Source organism: Schistocerca piceifrons, chromosome 1 (genome assembly GCF_021461385.2).
Source record: "Schistocerca piceifrons isolate TAMUIC-IGC-003096 chromosome 1, iqSchPice1.1, whole genome shotgun sequence".
NCBI classification, from domain to species: Eukaryota; Metazoa; Arthropoda; class Insecta; order Orthoptera; family Acrididae; genus Schistocerca; species Schistocerca piceifrons.
The window spans coordinates 752,988,067-753,010,455 of NC_060138.1; the positions used below are offsets into that span (position 1 = coordinate 752,988,067).

The 22,389-nt window shown below is 37.8% G+C and overlaps 2 protein-coding genes across 4 annotated transcripts in view; one reads left to right on the top strand and one right to left on the bottom strand.

Annotated features, from left to right (window-relative positions):
- Positions 1 to 6,231, top strand: part of LOC124712028 (pyruvate dehydrogenase [acetyl-transferring]-phosphatase 1, mitochondrial) — a 33,446-nt gene extending 27,215 nt beyond the window's left edge. Inside the window, exon 4 of one of the 2 annotated variants that reach the window (XM_047242329.1) lies at positions 4,797 to 6,231. In XM_047242329.1, coding sequence (XP_047098285.1) covers positions 4,797 to 5,959 — 1,163 coding nt within the window. In that variant the 3' untranslated portion in view covers positions 5,960 to 6,231. The remainder of the gene's footprint in view (positions 1 to 4,796) is intronic. The other variant, XM_047242323.1, reaches the window with a different exon arrangement.
- Positions 6,232 to 6,881: 650 nt separating this feature from the next.
- The window catches only part of LOC124712045 (vacuolar protein sorting-associated protein 4), a 182,201-nt gene continuing 166,693 nt past the window's right edge, over positions 6,882 to 22,389 (bottom strand). For both annotated transcript variants that reach the window (XM_047242346.1, XM_047242337.1), the window contains exon 9: positions 6,882 to 7,570. In XM_047242346.1, coding sequence (XP_047098302.1) covers positions 7,469 to 7,570 — 102 coding nt within the window. In that variant the 3' untranslated portion in view covers positions 6,882 to 7,468. The remainder of the gene's footprint in view (positions 7,571 to 22,389) is intronic.

Here is a 22,389-nt window from a genome sequence, read left to right on the forward strand (position 1 = left end):
GGAAATGACTGGGTGGTTGAGGGAATTCATACAAAGATTTTACACTTCAAGATTATTATTTGAAGTGGTTGTAGCAGCCTTGGGTCTTACTTGGAAAGGTTGTTTAATTTATGTTTAATCACTTAGGTGATACAAAATTTTGACACACTTCAGTACATTATTTTCTTTCTTTATTTATTACTTACCTGTGCACACACCCACTCAGAATCCAACTTTTCCATCTAAACCAGACTCATTGATTTCTTCTTCCAGAGCACTGAAGACAATGATGTCATAAAAAAAACCATATAGAGTGAGCAGTGGGCCAAGAAAGATACAGATAGCAGGTGAAAGCAGTATGGGACGAAATACAGATTGTCAACACACAACAGAGTTCTGTTGTCAGTTCAGAATTTGAACACTTATGTGGTAGCACAATGCAGAGTGCTGCCTACAGGTTATCAACATAGAAAGTGCAATGGAAGCTACAACTTTTTACACACAGTGCTATCAAGACTAGGGCACCACCTGGCTAACTGCACTGCCAGAGTTGTACCTGGACTCTGGCAACAATGTGTTAGCTTCACATTTTATGGCACTTATGATCTCATTTTTTCTAAGAGGTTAGTTGACACATTGAAAATCTTCGTAGTCCTATGCTTCCAAATGACCTTTTGAAAGTAATTGGTGGCTGACTAGACAATTTGCGTCTGACTAGACAATTTGCTGACGTGGTTGTGTTCACTTTGGTACATATCCCATTATATTAATCTGGGATGATACTCTTAATTCTTCTCCTGATCCTGTCTTCCACTTGGTACAACAGTTGTACAACTGACATTGGAATAATTCACCTACATTTTTGTCTTGGCTTTCAGGATACACACAATATAGTTCTCTGTCATTAATGCCATACAGGTTCACTGTTTGTTCTTTTTGCTGAAATATGTTAGTTACAGGTATCCTCAGTGTTGTCATAGTGGTATTTCCATTTACAGTTGTGCAGGCTCCTACAGCATCCAGATTTTTATCTGTGAACTATCACTTCTTTGACCTCTGACAATGTCAGTTAATAGGAACAATGCTGAATCCCACTGTGTTTCAGAGTTTGTCAAAGTCAGTCAATTCAGACATTTGAGAATGGGAAGGTCGTACCATCCCAAATAGGACAACACCTAGAACATACTATGGCAACAAACCAATCTATGATTTGATGAAAACTATACTTAAGGAAAAGATAGAGAAACTTCTCAAGTTAATATTTCATGTATAATGAGCTCGCTAGATTATTTTATGCAGCAGAATACAACAGACAGCAAGGACGCATGTTTATGTGTTTGGGATTAATAATGGACTAGTGGAGAGTTACATTCACAGTTGGGTACTTTAAAGTTTAGCTCTTTGGGCAATGTCAAAGGCTGACCAATTCTGTATTAAGAAGATACACAATTAAAGCTTAGATAGCATAAAACATGCTTACAAAAAGAGCGAAGATAATGTGTAATGGGAGAGAACATAATTATATAACTTGAGTCCAAGAGGTGAATGAGGAGACAACAAAGGTTGGAAAGAATATGAAAATATTTCTAATTAGGAATACAGAAGGAGAGTGGATACCAATGAATGAACAAAGGAGACAATATAACATGAAGTGTGGTGACAAATATGTAAAAAGACTGCAGAGAGAGGATCAAAGCCAAGACAAATTTATATTGTGTAGAAAAGGGTTTAATATGACAACCAAGGCTTTGGAAAACTTGTGAGAAGAGAATAAAAGTACACATCTAAATCGTGTTGCCCTGCTATATCACTACTTGGTACCAAGAGTCAGGATTTGCAACTTTTATTATTATTTGTGCATAAATCTGGAAAAAAAGTTGGGTGTTTCTCTATTTTTACTTGCAGTTGTTAAAACAAGGGGCTTGTAGTCAGGAGAAATTGAATTTAAACACCTGTATGGCACTCCTGCTTTAGGTATATTAAATGATGCGGGGCAAATGCTGGGACTGGTTCCTTTAAATGCTGGATAGAAATGAGCCAGGAAACCAACAACAATAGCAGCTGGTGCTATGTGTCTTATGATCTCAGCAGGATTTTAAACAGTAAATTAGTTTCTTTTCTTAGCTCAAAATTATCCATTGAAGCTTGAACCTCTTGGGCTGGGGGAGGAAAAATAGCCTGTTTTATCAACAGCTCCTTCAACAAAGTGTACAGAGTCAATATGTTACATTTGAGGTGTGACACCGCTCAGGAATGGGAAAGAATCTGCGATGGGGCAGCAAGAGGCCCCTGGAACTACTGCTGTAGAGAAGCAGAAAGTGCAGTACAACAACAACAACAACACGTGTGTTATGTAAGATCATGATGAGCACTTCCTTTGACAATATCCAGTTTCTTTACAAAGAACTTAATAATATTAGAAGTTTGAATCTTGTGACAGAATGGAAGGGACTCGGAAAGAACAGGAAAAATTGCTAGCTTTAGCTAGAGTACACACACACAACCTGTACAGCTACATTGTGATGGTTGAATATGCAGATCAGCAGGTAGACTGGGATGAACTAGAGGAAGAAAGAAGCGGAACGAGGTGTTCGGGACAGGCAGCTGGCGGCAGCAGGTACACGGTATAGAAATGCTGGAGGAAGGACAGCAGGTGCCATGGTCTAAGACTGACACATGGGCACTGAACCCAGTGAGTTGATGCAGTGCACAATGATGATGTGTGGGGACGACATGACAGTGGAAGGGGAAACTTGGTTAAAGGGTATGCGTGCGCTGGTTTAGGAAAGAGTGAGGCCAGGAGGATTATGGGAGTGAATAATGTGTTGCAAGAGTAACTCCAATCTGTGTAGTTCAGAAAAGCTTTGCTGAAGGGAAGTATTTTGGTGGCATGGATTTTGAAGCAGCGATTGGACTTGAGCATGTTTTGCTCAGCAGCTGTGGTTAATTCCGTTCTTGGCCACAGTTTCATTCAGATAGCAGGATGTTGGTGGTAATGCCCTCATAAAATCCTGTGCAGAAATTCCTATTACAGAACTAGCATAGAATGTGCTGGGTGGGTGAAATGGCAGGTCTTGCAGCTGGGCCATTCACAGGGATTTGACCCCTGCAGCAAAGGTTTGGAGTGGGAGTGGCATATGGATGGACCAAGAAGTTGGTAGGTCAGATGTTTGGCAGAATACCACATTAGAAGAGTTAAGTAGGATTGCGCACAGGACATCCCTACCTGGTGAAGGACATGGTTTCATCTGCTCCAGTCCAGGGTGATAGTAGATGATGAAGGGGCTGCTCCTTTGCAGCTGATTCTTTGGGGTTGTGGGAGTATTGGGGAGTGTGAAGATATGGTTTGGGAAATCTGCAGACTAGGTTTTGGAGGATGGTACCTTCAGCATACTGGGCAATGGAATTTTTCTCATTCCTGGTATGCCGTCCATAGATGGCCAGGCTAAATGGGAATAATATTTGGATGTGGGAGCTGTGACAACTGTTGAAATGCATGTGCTATTGGTGGTTAGAGGTTTTATGGATGGAGTCATCAGAGAGGTGGTCAACAATCAGAAAGGCGATATATTGGGCAGTGGAGGACCTTTACTCCTAAATTAAGTATATTATACTAGAACTTTCGTTACCATATTGGTAAATGTTAAAATTGGCAAAGGTGTAGTACAGAAGTGAAATAATTGTGGTACCTAACAAGGGGAAAAATAAATAAGATGGACAAATAGCCCAGGCGAATAAAAAAGTTCAACAAAAGAAATTTAGTGATATTAAATATTGAAAGAAGTAGTTTTTGAAAATGCAGTAAATGAATGTGTAAAAACATTAAGTTTTTTCATAAGATGACATATATTGCAAAAATAAAGTGGATGTGAAAAAGTGTGGAAAGCATACCAGAAGAAGGGAAATATTATTTGAACGTAAAGATATGCTACGGCATTTGGGAATAGACAGACACTAGAAGAAGCAGATTTTGTTGAATTGGCAAAGATAGATTGAAATATGTTAAATGATTATCAAATGTTGTGGATATATAGATATGAAAAGTTTAGCATAAGACAGAGGTAAAAAGTGTTGTTGGTGAATGTCTTCCCCTTCCTCTCTGTCCCCTTATTGAAGGAATATGTTCAATTACTTATATTTGAGGAGGAAGTAGTTGTAGGTATGTTATAAATGAATTTTCACATATTGTTAATAGGTTGATTTAAAAGTTTGCGTATTCAAGTAATTTTATGTAGTTACTTTTCTTAACTTGCCTCCTCATAGTTTGTTAAACAAACACTGCATTTACTTTATTCTCTTACTGTCTGCATTACATAAATGAGTTTACTGTTACAGTATAATGATTTAGAATAAAACATTTCCTGATGACAGCATTGTTATATTTTTAGTTTCCAACATAGAAAAGAAAGTTAGCGATACTGTTAAAAAAGGCAGCAGAAATAAGAGCTCCTGACATGCACACAGTTAATACAGATGATGTGATGTATAACTGTGTTGTGTTCGTACGTACACTTCATCAGATTTTTGAACAGCACTAAATTATTTCTAAAGTAAATTTTTATTTCTCTTCTTGTACAAAAGCAGACAAAAGGAAAAAATCTGTTAAGAGAGTTAACTCTGAAATTAAAGGCAGATTACTGCAAATGTGGTGTAGTGTGTTGCTGTTACAGTTCTTGAATAATAAATGATAGTGTACTAATTTCAGTATTTTTGTATGTAATAAGCTGTGCATTCTATTATAAGTTTTAATTACATTGCTACCAGAGTTGACATGTGTGGACTCAAAAAACTTTTTAATTTTTTTTCCCTACCCACAGGAATGCTAGTAGGAGTTTTTGATGGTCATGGTGGACCATCTTGTGCTCAGGTTGTTGCCAAACGACTTCTTCATTATATAGCTGCTTGTCTACTTCCACCAGATGATCTACAGAGGTACCTACAGTCACTGGGGAATGATGAATGTATCAAATTATTAGAAGAGTATAATGATAAAGTAGTGTTAACAGAAGAATTGAGTGAATTATACAAAAACAGTTTTTTAACTTTTGTTAAAGAGCTTTCTGGCACAAAAACATCTCATATGGATTTTCATATGAAAGAAGCCATGGAAAGAGCTTTTTTGAGACTAGATGAAGATATATCTCGTGAAGCATTACAGGATCAGAGTGGCAGGATTAATATAGAAACATTAACAGTTGCCATGTCTGGAGCAGTTGCATGTGTAGCTCATGTAGATGGACCACATTTGCATATAGCAAGTGCTGGTGACTGTGTTGGTGTCATAGGTGTGTTAAATGATGGTGGTACATGGGTAGCTAAGAAGTTGACAACAGAACATAATTCTGATAACAGAAGTGAAGTTGAGAGAATACTGAAAGAGCACCCACCAAATGAAAGAGATACTGTCATAAAAATGGAACGACTCTTAGGCCAGTTAGCTCCTCTGAGAGCTCTGGGTGATTTCAGATACAAATGGAGCAGGGATATTCTCAATCATATTGTCAAACCATACTTTGGAGAAAATTCTTTACCTCCTCATTATTACACTCCACCGTATCTCACAGCTTGTCCAGATGTCACTCATTATCGGCTTACACCAAGAGACAAATTTCTTGTTATTGCTTCAGACGGACTTTGGGATTTAGTGTCACCATTGCAAGTTGTGAGACTTGTAGGTGAACATATGAGTGGCAAAGTGACTTTAAGTCCATTTCGGTTACCTAGAAAAAATATGCGTATATCTGAAATAAATAAGATGTTACTTCAGCGTAAGGAAGGCCTGAAGAAAAAACCTATTGATACAAATGCTGCTACTCATTTACTTAGAAATGCTTTAGGTGGAACTGAATATGGTATTGATCACGGTAAACTTTCACAACTACTTAGCATGCCAGAAGGAATTGTGAGGTTATTTCGTGACGACATCACTATCTCAGTAATTTACTTTGATTCTGAATATCTGAGGCACTGCCCTCCATGAAACTGAGTATCTTTATACGCAAGTGACGGTGACTGCAGGTACTTTAAAACAAAATAAATAGCTCCGTGTAATTATGTATGTAACATTATATATATATATTTATTTATTTTCTGTTAGATGAGGCATTTACTGATTTAATTTATACAATGTACAGATCAAAGTGTTATAGCAATACAATATAAATATCTCATTACCAAAGTTTAGTACTTTAACTTACATCTTTCATAATATACAAGCTTCTGACAAGCATGTTGAAGTGTCTTTCTGATACCAGCACAATGAGCAGCTATATCACGATATTGAGTCGTACGAAATAAAATTATTTCTTTCAAAAATACTCTAATTTATGCTGTGTGGAACAGTATGTATTGGCATTACTGGCTCTGTGGTACTTTTAACAGTCTTACACAATTTAAATGGACAAGCAGGGGACATGCATAAAAATTTATTTACTGTCATTCCTGTGGTTTTACACACTGCTCTTTCCTTGTCAGCAATATCACTGTAAAACAACTAAACAACAAAAATTATCACCCTTGTGGAATATTGATTCCTGGCAACATGTAAGAGTGAATTCTGCTCTAATAACAAGAGCAGTAAAAACTTACATTAAAGCTGAGATGGAGATGTACAACACCCCACTCCTAAAGCAATTTATATACTGAATCTATTAGCCATATGACTGTACAAGTTTTTATTCCGTGAATGGAGTCATACAACATTGAAGTTACATGTAAATAAACATAAAAACATTCACACACTAAAGAACATGGTTTGCTATATTTCAGCTCACACTTAGATCTTTGTTATGTACATCACAATATAACACAAAAATTGCCTAAAAGGGTTAAATGAAAGACAGGTATAAAATATCCATAAAAATTAACTTTTAGGAAGTGGACATAAAAAAATGAAACTGAAGTTAAACACATGAAATTTTCTGTATTTATTATAGCAAGTTTGCTCTAACCTGAAATTCATCATTGATGCAGTTTTGTGGATCCCTCTTCTCTCCCAGGAAAGGAAGAAAATATCATCATTTAGGTGAAGACAAGCAATTCACGAGCTCACAAAATCATTATCTCTCTACATCCTTTCTAGAATTTTAAGTATTTTTAGGCAGAAGTAAAATGCAACAAATATTAACTAACTCTTCTGGTCATGTTCCGGTTTCATTCAGACTGAAACCTCTTGCCTTAATCAGAGGGAGACCACGCCCGTTACGGCTCTACACATGCTAAATGCTCTTATTTACCAAAATAATTTCCACACATGCGCACGAAGTGATGTTTCAAATTCAACAGTATACAGTTTTGGTGGCACTGCCTCCTTGCCCTTCCATTCTACTGTAACTATGCATTGTTCAGTACAAGAATATCACACACAGACAATTCACTCTTGCTTTGCAACAGCTTTTTACAAGCATGCAAAAAAATAAGAGTTCAAGGAGACCGTGATCCATAAAATATAAACTTCTTGAAATAGCCAGATGAAGACTGAAAGCTGCAGTTAACCTTCCTGGCCAAAATCTTCCTTAAACTTCTCAAGTTTTGCCATATCCTCTTCATTTAGTGTTGGTTTGGATGTTGCTAAAGATCGAAGCATGTCATTCTATGTGACAAATGGCAACATGGAAAGAAAAGAAGAGAAAATCATTTACACACATGAAGACAAAAAAAGTACAAAATATGATACTCTAACTAATAACAAACTTTTTACATAGGAGCATTAAACTTCATGGCAATTCTGGAAACAAATTGAATTGTGCTGCCCTCTTTCACTGAGTCTGCAAACAATGTAATGTTAACTATTTCCTAGGAGTATGGCTACCAGGTTAAACACAAAGTCCTGACTGCATAACTTGAGCAGTGTATTAACTATCTACAGCTGCTGTTGTCTCAAACCTGGTCGTTATACCTGCAAAACAAATAGTTACTTGTGGCAGTTGCGTGCATTAACACAAAGCTCTAACTGCTTGTATTTTTGATTATCTGACAGAACATCTATTCTAAAACAATTTATTTACATGAAGAAATAACTTAGAACTAAACCCAATTTAAATTCTATTCAGAAACTAATATTTTATTGTTTCCATTGAATTAGTCTACGATTTGTCTTTATTCTGAAGTTTATATTCATGAATGCTAAGACAGTGAAAGGGGGGGGGGGGGGTGTGTTTGCATGCAGAGACAAAGAGCAACATTGTAATGACATGTACAGTAACTATGTCTATCAGTATAGAAGAGTAGTGTTTTACAGTGGATAGCGTTTTGGCTTACCATGCACGAGGTCGAGCATTCGATTCTGGGTTGAGATTAGAGTGCGTTTTCTACAAAACATTTGCACTTACATACTACGTACATGGAAATGGAAACAAGCCTTTTGCACCCTGTGGATGCAAATTGTTTCACATCACTGCATCTACTAGATTTCAAACCTGTACCCTCCTCCAATGGTCCCATCGATTATTCTTGTGACATTCAGGTCCATTACATTTCATTCAGGCCTTACATCAATTGGGCTAGCAACATGTTTTGCAAGTAATTTCCAAACTGTTACCATTTGTGTTTATCATCACCATTCAAACCACTAATTAATCCTTTCAACACTGAGTCTGATAAGTGCATGCTGTTTTTAGTAAGTATCGCCATGGGAAAGAGTGCAATGCGAAAATGAACATTCACAGTTAGAATGTCGGGATGAACCATGCAGAAACAAAATCTTTAAGAGAAGGTGATTCGCGTTAGGTGGAACAGTCCACTGCGACTAATGATGTGTGTATTCTAAATGTGCTGTTCACCAGACAGAATTAGTTGCTAGAGGAGTAACGCGCCCATGACCGACTCTATATACATTTGTACACATCTTATTTTCTTCTTGTTATATTCCAAAAGAATGTGGTAGATGCATGGCATACACAAATGATGAATATGTGGATACGCTTCTCGTCCGTGATGCATGTAACAACTGGGCTGGTGTCGTTGCTCATGAATATGCTGCTAGATATCCTGGTGGAATTCATCCAGATAAAAATGTGTTAACTCATCTGAAGCTTCGCCTTCATGAGACTGGTTCTCTCCTTCCACCATCTCGTGACACAGGTCGTCCATGGACTCACTGTACTCCAGCTACTGAGATCATACACCAAGAATCCTATGGAAGTACGTGTAGCATAGCGAGGCAGCTGCGTGTCTCGCAATGCACTGTCGTTGACATGCTGCACAAGCATGGTCTGTTATTCTTTAACGCAACACCTGCATCCTATGGACCGCCATCTGCAGATGCAATTCTTTGAGTGATTCCAACAACAACAAGAAACCAATGCTGACTTCATAAACACTGTCAGATGAAGCAGTGTTTACTCGTGAGGGTGTCTTCAATATGCAAAATGCCCACCATTCATGTTAACCCGCACATCACCCACGACCATGGATGTCAGGTTCGCTTTGGCATCAACGTCTGGGCCAGAAAATTGGGAGACAGGAGTTTGGATCCCTGATCGGTTGACTGCACGAAGGTATTGAGCATTCCTCAAACTATTTGCCTAACACACTCCCGGACTTCACGTTCGGCATAGGTTACGATTTCAATATGATGGTGCATCTCCACTCTTTGGAATTAATGTGCGACAGTATTTAGAAACAACATTTTCAGGGAAATAGCTTGGTCCAGTTGTATGGCCTCTGCGTTCACTTGGCCTAAATCCCCTGGATTTATTTCTGTCATGACACTTGAAGGAGCATGTGATTTCTACTTCGCCGATACATGTGGAAGAACAGATAGCTCGAGTTCATGCTGCTCTTGCATTGGTGGATGCAGCTATGTTGCGAAGAGTCCAGAGCTGTATGATCCAAAGGGTTGTGCAATGTTTGGACGTGCAGGGGTGTCACTTTGATAATCTGCTCTGAGGACAATAAATTCTTTTTTAAACACATTGTGATCATTAACATAGAAATTATTATTGTCAGTGGTTGCCAATATCTTACATTTGAGAGGAAGTACTGCATGTAGATAAATGACTAGTAGATGTTGAGTTATTCAACTGTGCAATTATCTTCAGCATCTAGAAACTGATGCTGTTTTTGTAGTTATTCTGTCCTATGACTGTTTGTGTGTGTTTGTTTCAACTGTATATTTCTCATGTGTGTGACCATGTTCCTGCTATGTTCGCCATCACAAAACACTGTACTATGTAAATGTTGGATACATGTGGCTTAAGAAACAGTATTGTACAGAAAAATGAAATTGGCAAACAAAAACAAGTATGCCTCGACCCAGAATTGAACCCTTGACCTCCCGCATGCTAAGCAAAACGCTATCCACCGTACCAACTGCACAGCACTAATACTACATCCTGTCAGATGTAGTTACTGTATGTGAGATTACAGTACTGCCAGATTGCCAATCTTTAATGTCCATTTACTGTCGGAAATATGAACAGGATAAAATTTTGAGAGACATTTCTGTATCGCTAGTGTGTGAGGAAGTGCGCTGCAAAGTGCTTGAATTTTTCTTCATCCTGTATACATTATATGTAAAATTTTGTTTACTTAGAAGTGGCTGATAACAAAAATCTGTCCCAGTTCATCTTAGTATTTATGAATTTGTTGTATATAACTTTTTACCTCCCCACAAAATGACTAACCTACTGCCATTTTCACTCACATCTGCACAAGTAACCTGCAAAGAACAACTAGTAGGTGATGCCAACTTCCTTCAAATCCTTCACGATTATTAAAAATGGCAAACTATACCTATAGTATTTTTGCTTTCAAAGCTCTTCCACAGTCCACAAATATGATGATGCACTTCATTTTCTGGAACATCCATGAAATTATTCTCAAGCCCAGCATTTCCTCTTCATTGCCATCAATACACAATTTTAGCACAGCCCTATTCTGCTCTCGTCATGTGATGATCCTGTTCAAATGAAACGATCAAATTTTTCTCATGTGCTGCTTGGTGTTTCAGGCTACACCTCCATTTATAAATCTGCAAATTGGTCAATTCCACAGAGGTCCATGGCTGCTGTTGTCCTTGAACTCTCATGAATCAAGATGTCACGAGTTAGGAGAAATGCATTGAGAAGTTCTCTGGTGTTTTGAGTCATACTGTCATTTCCTATTCCTAGTTGTTACCTTTTCTGTGTATACGGATGAAACAATATTAATTAAATGTTACTCTCCGTCAAATAATCAACTGTTTGATTTAAAATAGCACAGCTAACTTTGTGAAGAATGTTGTGATGTTTTGGTTGTTTTTTCTATTTTTTTCCCACGACCTGTGGCAAACAATTGTTTTATAACCACTTAGCACTGACTTCAGTGACATGTTCAGTGCAACAAAAGAAACAAGCGATCATTGTCTTGGAAGCACTTTGTGAACAAATGTTTTGGATCATCTTGGAATACAGAAGTTGACTGCTGCTTTGTTTCCAACTCATTTGTAAATATCTACATTTAGTTCTGTGTTAGTGTCATTTTCTCAGGTAAATTTTATTATTATTTCCTCACCCCAATTCACAGAAGCTTTTTTTTTTCTTAGCTTTGGCCAGGAAAGATCTTTTACACAGTTAAATGTTACTATAAATAACACGATGATCCACTTCTCTCATGTTGCGGACGGCACTGATAGTTTCTGGAACAACACTTCATGTTTTCTCCTTGTCTTTTAGGGAGAAAACTTGATAAATATGAAAGTTTATTACAAATGTTACACTTATAAACTAGGAAAGTCCCCATTTTGTGGCTAATTGCAAGCAGAGAAACACACATTATGCCTAAGTCTATTTCCCAAAAGGTTCTTTCACCACCAGTCCAAAATGGCCAGGAACTCAGCAGACTGATACTAATTTCCATATCTGCTATAATGGAAAAAATGTGTGTTCAATAATATGAACAATTTTTTCCTGCTGGGGAAATACTGATGGATAGAGTGCACAGCACAAAGTATATCAGAGCAGAAACAGCATTTCATATCGATCTGCTCTATTGCGAGGATAAGACCTTACTTTTGGGATTACCCTCGTACATTAAGAATTAATTAATAGATCAGTTTTACAGGCACTCCAAGGAAATATGACTGCCATAGTCAGACAAGTTTGTGCACACAACTTCAAAATCATTGTGATCGACAACATCCTACATACAATCTCAACTTAAAAAAAGATTTCGAATATAAGACTTACTGTACCTCAAAAATATGGAAGGAATCAATTTACAAGGTTGTAAATAACTATTTACTCAACCATGGATTCAGGATGACTAATTTATTGGTAAGTTAAAACAACAGAAGAAAATATTTTTTTTTTATTTTCAAAGTTCAGTTCTTTTCACTATGTAAGCTTCAAGTTTCCAAATAAAAATTAGTCTGCGGACTGGAAGTTAGTTTTGTTACAAGTAATGCATTTTATCAACTAATGGAAAAATGCTGCTATCTGAATACAAAAAAGGTGAATATGTTTCTGTTTAAAAGATTGACTAAAAAGTGGGGGTAGCACCTTCCTCAGCACCTTTAAAATTTTTCCTCAAAAATTTTGGCTTGCAAATGTATTGGTGCTATTTTTAACATGCAGCTCACCTTTCATTTCCCTATACCTGTAACACAATCACACCCACTAATCCATCGTTGTAAATTGCTCATAACCATTCACTCCCACTGCCCATTCTCTTTCTCACTTGTTAAACCCCCCCCCCCCCCCCCCCCCCCCTGTCTCTCACCCTGTCCCCCTCCTCCTCTTCCATTACTACTACTACTCTCCTCTCTCTCATTGCTACTGTCTCATTCATTTGTCCGCAGCTAGTGGTCTAGGGGCTAGCATTGCTGCCTCTGGATCATAGGGTCCCAGATTCAATTTCCGGCCGAGTCAGGGATTTTCTCTGCCCGGGGACTGGGTGTTTGTGTTGTCCTCATCATATCATCATTTCTGAGAGTGACTAGATTGGATTATGAAAAGAAAAAGGATTGTGTAAAAATTGGGACTTTGAATGGGCACTGATGACTGCGCAGTTGAATGCCCCACAAACCAAACATCATTATCTCATTGTTGCTGTCTCCTCTCACTGTCACTGTTCTCTCTTCCCCATTGTCACTGTCATAGAGACTGTCTCCCATCACCCACTGCCAAGGTCTCCTCCGCTCTTTCCATAACACAACCACTGTCTACTATCTTCCAGTATTTATTACTTTTCTGCCTCTTTTCCACTGCCACTGTTTCCTCCCTTCAGCATAAAAAAGCATGAATATTGAGGGGTAACATATCACTTACTCCCTCTGTCTCTTTAACCAACAAAAGGTAGTCATGACCCTGAGCAAGCATCTTGTGATTTTAGTACGTAAGGATTCATTTTGGGCCGCATATTGTGCGGGAAATTTTCTTTTTATTTCGTGCATGTCATCAGACTGAAGATGGATGCAGCCTATCTGCAAGGCCGGTGTGATGAGCACCTGGATTCCTACACTTGGGGACACTTGCTGGTCGGGGCAGTTAGACCATAAATATGTCACCCCACTTTGGAGATTCGCTGCGGAAGTTAGTGATCCTGATTTCACTTGTCAAGAAAAACTCAAAGATAACATACAAGTGAAAATGGCAAGACTACTATGTATTATGTACTTTGTTGAAGTCTTATGCTGTAACATGGAATGTACGTAATGAAGGTGAAATATATGCATGATAAAAGCAGCAGCAAGTGAATTTATATTATAGTGACAGGTGTTTAAGATTTCCAGCTGGCATGGACTTTGTATCCTCAAGATATAGCAACATGGACCTATCACATAGTTAATACAGATAAGTTAATGGTGACCACAACACCTCGTTTACAGGGTGAGGAGCCATGGTGACCCTTGAAAAAGGTGAGACAGGTAACAAAGCACATTAAAAAACATAGTTAAAAGGCGAAAAATGGCCAGTTAAGACCATAATATAATTTCTCTATTATGATCCTGGATTGGGTATGGCCATTTTCTTCCTTCATACAAATTTATTAAAATATGCAGGTACACTGGTAATTCAGTATTGATAATCGTAATTCCCAAACAAAATCTACATCACAATTTTACAATTAATGACATTTTATACATATATAATGGAAAGAGAGCACAAAATATTTTTAGATTAGTTTCTTTGGAATCTTAGCAAAAAATGAAGTAAATCACACTAGGTTTTGTTTTCTCAAAATTTTTCTAAATGGCTTCCAACTCCCTTTCTTTCACTCTTTCTTCTACTTTTATGATTTGTGCAGCCTCTAGCATATCCTGGACTAGTTTTAATGTCTTTAAATAATTTTTTTCCAGTGCTTTCTTCAGTGTACCTGTTGTTCTTGTGCCTCCTTAGATACTAGGTGGTCTTTTTTCTTTTCTTTCACAGCCGCTGTCTGTCAACAGATTTTTTTCATCTTTTTAATATACCCTTAAAGATGCCTTTGTTTCGTTCCTCTTTTCGCGTTTCTTCCTTATAAGCAGTATAATTTGCATGTGCTTGCTGTCCACACCCTGTGAGCTGTTAGTCAATGGGCACAAAAAATAAATGAAAGTATTGTCCCAAAGTATCTCTCAGTCAAAACACTGTTTGAAAATCTTTTGGTCATTGTTGCCCTCTCCACTCTTAATGTGTGCTTCGAAATGTAATATCTTCTCCCTCTTTCTGCATTTCCGTGGAACAATGTAAGAGAAGCCTGAATAAGTTCTGAAACATTTCGATATTTTCACTGTATGGGTGAAGAGCCTCTTTTGTGAGGTGCTGCTGCCAATACTTGTCAATAGCTTTGTTATCAAAAGCTGGGTCATCTTTTTCAAATTGCATATAACCTTCCACTCTTCCAATAAGTAATCTTGCCAGAGGTCAAATGGTATCATTTTTGCAACTTTTAACAAGTCATTGCAACTTCTGCTCTTTGCTCTTTCTTTGGGATCTAAAAACATTAAACTTTTTGTCATGTCTTTTCCATCATACATTTGCAACCTGTGATGTAATGTTTTTGGGCATTCTTTAGAAACCACATTTGTCATGTCCTTCCAATTTACTAAGCTCTTCAGTTACTTGCCCACCAACAATTAGCTGTTCAAGAGGAAACAGATTATCAAATGTAAAGAGGTCATTATGAAGAATTTCAGAAATACTCTCAATTTTTGTCAAAACAGAAACCAGAAAACGAGCCAGAAAGGTTTTCAGTATGTTTTCTATTTCTGTTTGCAACTTGTGCTTGGCTTTGAAAATGTTTTGTGAATGAACATAGTGAAGAGTTCTGCAAATGAAATTATGAAATAAAGTTCTGCTTTCATTGATAGTTTACTTATGTGAAATTGAAATAATGCAAAACTAATTTTACATATCAGACCAGGTTTTACATGCACAAAAAGTTTGCATGTTCTTCAATACTACAACATGGGGTTCCAAGAACCCTTCAGATGATAATGGAGCACTTTATAAGCTATTTCTCTTCGTTAAGTCACTTTATGTGCACAAGTCGGGTAATTTTGAACCTCTGTATCTCAGAAACAGGTAAAGATAAAAAGAAAATTTTCAAGGCTGTTTGAGATTGGGATCTTAGGAATATATTGTAAAAATGTCATCCATTTGCTGAGCATAGCTGTCTTGGACTCAGCAGCTCTGTTTTGGTATCCAAGAACTTTGTCTTTGGGATGTTTCTTGATGACTGATAAAGATTTCTGAAAATGGGAATATGGCATTTCTAGAAAAGTGCCTAAAGAATTTACTGTTAATATTTGAGCAATTTTATGCAATCAGTTATATAGATATCTGCTGCTGACAGTGTTAAAATGGTGAAAAATGCCCCCCCCCCCCCCCACCTCAGGAACCTCTTCAAGAACTAAATGGTGCCTACATAAGCCCATAAGGTGCACACTAGACCACATCTAAAAAACCCAGTGTGCCTAAACTGGAGGAAGTTTGTAATATTTAAAATCTGACTTTAATGTAGGATAGTTACAGTAAGATGAGCTTTCTGTTGGGCATAGCCCAAGGGCTACCCTGAACACCTAACCCTATCCCTCTATCACCAACAGAACCTGAAGCATAAATCCCATTTTTGTGTGTGACATTTTGGAACATATTGGCAGCACTTGCATACCAATTAATTACATAGCCTTAAATGGAATGAGTACATCTGATAATTGTATAAAGACTGTGGACCCAGTCCTCATCAAAGTTTCGAATCAGGCAAATGATCAAATATTTTGGTAGCAGCATTATTCACCACTTTCTGAGTATAAATTAATTAATTTAGAAGATTAATGTTTTCTTCAAGTTCCGTGATTACAAACATCATAATTCCTCCTCTGCTGTAATGGACTATCTAGTATAAAGTTCCTAAGAGATTGTAACAAGATATGTAGTTCCTTGAACAGCTTTTTGCATGACAACCAAATGTTATTTTTATGGAATATTTCGTGTAACAAACTAGAAGAAAGTAAGAAGTTTCCCAAAATGTAATTTCGTAGGATATTAAGTGAGGAAAATATGAAATCAGATTAACACAGACTAGGCATACTTCCTAAGGCGAACGTAGTTAACGAATCTATTTCACTGGAGGGCAAATGGAAAATTAAAAAGCTATTCACACACAATGGATATCCTGCAATGCTTTATGCTATAAAAAAAGTACTGGGTGGTTATAATAAAACTGATGGTGCTCCGAGTGGTTCAGTGTAAGCCGTATACATTGCAGTATGCTGAAACATTGTGGGTATGTACATTAATTGGTGTGGTGGTGGAATATGCTGGGGGGGGGGAGTTTCACTTTCTGCCACCAGGTGAAAATATTGCACTGTAAGCAGTCAGAATGTAATGTGAGTGCAGGAAAAGGTGAGGAACAATCAAATGCTTGATAACTGTAGTTTTGGCAGTTTATGAGGATATGGTCACAAGTTACAACATGGGTTCAATGTAGCCTCAGACTCAGCAACATGCTGCATCCATAACATGGCATGGTTGACTGTTTCTTCACAGCATATCCAGTGCAGTAAGAGCAATATGTCATCATATGCTATCCTTCACATTTCAGATCGGGAAGGTTGCAGATCTTTCACCTGGCTAGAGATGAAGTTGTTTTTACTGAGAGTTTCTCAAAGACTGTCTTTCACCTGGCAAGCGACATGTGGTGGTGCCCTTATTTTGTTTGAAAATAGTGATGTGGACACAGTTGCATTCTTGCAAGGCTGGAATCTTGGGTTGCAGGAGGAGGTCCTTATAATGTGTGGATGCCACTATATACTTATCAGGCCTATGAGGTGTTAACTTCTCGAAGAAAAACAGACCGAGAGTAAAGGAGCTTCTGAAACCACACCACACAGTCATGTAAGCTAGGTACAGTGGATGTTCCTGCACAACATGAGTTGGAGTAGAACTCCCATGTGTGATAGTTCTGCGTGTTTACGACACCGTGCGGGGTAAAATGTGTCTCGCCCTGCAAAAAAACATTGCCCAGCCACATCATCCATTTCCAGGCATGCCAAAAAACAAAGGGCAAAATCATGATGTAGCATTCATCTGGTGAACATTCTGAATCTTTAAGGGATACCAGCATAAAATGTGCCGCAAAATATTTTGAACTGTTGATTGTGGGAGTGAGAATTCCCATGATACAGCTTGCACCAGCTGCTGACACTGAGGCATGTGCTGCATGGTTGGCTATAGCTACAGCAACTTCTTCAACAACTGCTATGGGAATAGGCCACCTCTTCCCCCTGGTGCACCACCTAATTCACCTGTTTCTTCAAATTTCACAATCGTATTCTTCAGCCCATTTATTGACATGGTGTCTCTTTGCAGCTGTTCCTGATGGCGATATGCCTGCAATGCAATGCTGCTATTTCTAATGAAATAACTTCATGAGCAGTGCATTAATCCTTTGCACCAACAGTCACTTGACAAACAGCACACTGACATCAAAACACGAAACATTTCACAATCTGACTGCTTACAGTGCCATATTTTCTCATGATGGCAGAAAGCGGAATGCCCCTCCCCAGCCTACATCACGAATGCACTGGTTAATGAACATAACTATTAGGTTTCAGCGTCCTGCAATGTATACAGCCCACACCACCGGTTTATCTATCACCACCTGGTACTATTCACAAAGAATAACACTTAATATACTTTCCTAAGGAACACCATTCCTCTTGAATCCATCTGAATGAGCAGAACCAAATATATGCATTGAAGTACAAAATCAGCCATAGTAGATTTCTCAAAAGCAGTACTTGATTCTCTAGACAATGATGTGCCAGAGCATATTCTTCATTCTTTCTAAGGCTTATGGTATTCTTGATAGTAAATAACTTAGAGTAATCAGGATTAAGAGGTGTAACTACCTATGACCAGGATACTAACACACATGTCAAATATGCCGAAACTCGCTAGGAAATTCTCAGGGTAGCGTCCATATATTAAGAACAATACGGTTCCAACATTGCTACTCACGGAGAAAAAATTATATTTGCTAACGACAGCAATATTATAGTCACAGAGAAAGCAAACAAAACCAACAAGGAAGTTTACAAAAGGTCAATATGCAATAAAGTTACTTTGAAGATAAAGAAAACAAATGCCATGAATTTCAGTTTGAAGAGTGGAAACTGACACTGTTAAATATAAATAGTACCTTTATACAATGTGTATCAAACACAAATTGATAGGAATAAATATTGATTCTCAGTTGAAGTTGTGTGGACACACAAAGGTACTTACAACGAACAATGTCATCAGCTGTTATGCCCCTACAGTGCTCAGTGTTTGACAGTCAGTGTCCTTAGCAAAGGAACTCTTTTCTGGCCAACAAATGCAAAAAATATGAATACATTTTTCAAACTAAAGCAGAGTGCTGTAAGCATAACCAAAATAAATAAATAAATACCAGCCTCAATGTAAAGGCCTGTTCACAACACTGGGGATTTTATGTACACCATGCGAGTATATTTACCAATTAGTACTACACATCAGAAATAATCTTGGTAATACTGCACAAATAGTTGTATCACATGATTATGGAATAACATACAGAGTGAACTATATTTATCAAGAAAGAATAAAAAAAAATTAAACACAGTAATTTCTGCAACAGAATGAAATTGTACAAAAATTTTCCCAGGGAGACCAAAGAGAACAGTTAACTTAGGCAGCGACTTCAGAAAATAAGTTACACATATTGGCCCATGCTAAGACCATTACGTAACCAGAGTGGCACTTTTCAGAAGAGTGTGCATGTTCTGGACTTCTTACAGACATATTTCTGCTATCGTATGGGAAACAGTGCATCACTGTGTGAATGACATTTCATAAAAACTGGAAAGATACCCTAAGTTGCAGTACATGGGACAGTATGATTCCTGTTGGCAAAATGTCTAAATAACACAGAGATTCATTGTGAAATTCTGCAGTGTATGGATCAAATGCAAAATTGTGTCCTGCCATAGTGGAATGATACTAATAATTTGACCAAGGCTGCACAGACATGAGAGATATTGATCAGGAAGTCACATCTTGCACCCTGCGATTTCCATCTACTTGACAAGCTGAAAGAATATTGAGGAAAGGGGGGGGGGGGGGATTTTCCAATGATGAGGATGTTCACACAGCAATTTTCAAATGGTTCCATGACCAAACAGCCCAAGCCCATTTCTACAGTCAAGGAACTGAACAACTGGTATAACATTTTAACCATTGTTTACAAAGACTTTGTGACTGTCATGTATTTCTGTCACTTTGAAGCGTAGGGAAGCATTCAATAGATGTTACTTGGACTGACACAATAATGTGCAACTTACTTTTTGAAGTCAGCCTTAAAAAATTGTTAACTGTTAAAATCAAACAATGGAAAATGCAGGAATGAATGTAACGATTATTATGAAAAGAATAGTTGCCTACTCACCATATAGCAGAGATGCTGAATCGCAGATAGGCACAACAGAAAGACTGTCACAAAATAAGCTTTTGGCCAACAAGACCTTTGTCATCAGCAGCCAGATACTGTGGTCGTGTGTGTGTGTGTGTGTGTGTGTGTGTGTGAAAAAGGCCTTGCTGGCTGAAAGCTTATTTTGTGACAGCTTTTCTGCTGTGCCTGCGACTCAGCATCTCCGCTATATGTAAATTAACTGTTAAGCGATACATTCTATGCAGTGGAGGATTGCTCATGTAACTACAACTATATAATAACAAAACATCTGTCACTTCACAGTCACACTACATCCTTTTTTTCTGGGAGTCCTTATTCCTACAACTCTACAATGTGTAATCCCTTATCTTCTATCCGAGCTCAACATCTGATGCACGGACAGATGCTGACTCAAATTTTCAGACAAGCAAAATTGTAGTGCACAAAATGGAAAATCATTATACAGTTTTGATAATAGCTCATAATGTAAACAAATTGGTACTGAGAAATGAATGGACAGTATAGGACTAGCTTTTTACATAATTAAATAAATTCTTAGCAAAAAAGTATTTTCCACTAGAGATAAAATGAATGATGTTGCTCTGCTTTAAAATAGATTGGCCTTGTGTTTAGGATGATACAGGTTCCTGTCTCCATGATTTCCCTAAATTACTTCAGGCAACTGCTGGTGTGGTTTCTACAAAAGGCTACACTATCCTGTTGTTGGCAAACTAGACTTTGAAGTATGTAAATGCCTGTAGATAAGAATTATACTTTAATCTGTTTGTTCTTAAACTGTAATACCATGGTAAATTCAGTATCCTTGTAAAAATTTAACTACTACAACTGGGTCAAAATGTAAGTCTACAAGACTTACAAGTTACTCTAAATACAATTACTGCATCTGAGCAGAAGAAACTCTTGCTTTCTTCTAGGAGCCAGGCTACTGCCCTTCTGACAAGACCTTGTTAAAGAGTTGCAGCAAGAATATTTTTTGATTGGGAATTCAGAACAGAACATCACTACAAAGCAAACTACTGGTGATTCAATACAGGGCCTCTCAACCACTGGAAGTAGTATAGGATAATTACTTTTCTATTATCTGCATTATGATGCCAGGCAATGAGATGAGAACATTTTATGATGTTACAGATATCTGTACACATCCTTCCATAAATTCTTCAGACCAACTCTTCATAGAGGATGGAGTGGAAGCTCTGTTGAAACTTGAAATCTCTTTCCATTATCTATTCCTATCCTCTCAAATTATTTACCTATTCCCCAACATCATTCAATAGGTGCCTAGGTTACCTGATGATTGTCTGGATGTGAAAGTGGTTTGCAGAATGAGGTTTTTTGTTCCACTAGGAGACTGGTTATCTCATTAGCAGTGTTGAGGATCTGTCAATGGACCTATCAACAATCAGGAGGATCATATTTGTGATGTGATCCATTCAATCCTGGAAGCTATCTTGGATCTTCAAATCTTGTTAAATGGCAGTGCACCATCTAGTTTTCTTTAGAGGTTTTAAGCAGATTAGAAGCTAGTTGGCCAAATGAATAATATTATCAACTTTTCCTTGAAAACTGGCTGATGAGAAAATGACATAGTTGCTACACTGAAATCAATCAATTTGAATTTTGAACAGAATTTCAAATTAAAAGAGCACAACGATCATTGGAGACTTATTAAGAATTGTCAATTGTGAATGCAACCAGCCACAAATACTCTAATTTTACATATATGTTGAATATAATTCACTCACTTTGTGCATTATGAATTGCATATTTTTCTGTATTATACAGATCACCCACGTAACATACAATGTGGTGCTACCTTTTCAAATATTCCTACACAGAACTGGAGCAGCCGAGCATTCACACAGCAAATAATGTGCTACTAACTAATCAAATATTCTTACTCAGTACAGGAGCAGATGAGACACTTCTGACGATTCTTTATTAGTTGACTTGGTTCAGGAATCGACCATAGAAAGCCTGTATCAAAACACACACACACACACACACACACACACACACACACACACACACACACACACACACACACCTACTTCTCACGTCTCTCAAAATCTATGAGATATCATAGTCGACACATACATCACACCTACTCTTAATTCCTCGCCACAGAGGTCATACCCCTGTGGAAGACCCAAGTGCAAGACCAGTCAAATGCACCTGCCTAGTACATCCCACTCCAGTCACTGGAATATCCTATCCCATTAGAAGCAGGACTGCCTAAGAAAGCAGCCATAATGTATACCAGCTCTGCAGCATTTTAAGTAAACATGACTACCAACCAGCTGTCCACCCAAACGAATGGCAACTGCCAAACTGACAGTGGTGCAACACACTGTTGAGAGCAACTTACTTTTCTTCAATGGCTGCTTCATAAACTGTGCCATCTGGATGCTTCACCCCAACACCACCATCTCTGAATTAAATGGAAGTGAACTGCTCTTGCAACACATCATCCGATCTTGTAAACCTAGATGCAATTTCCCTAGCCAATAA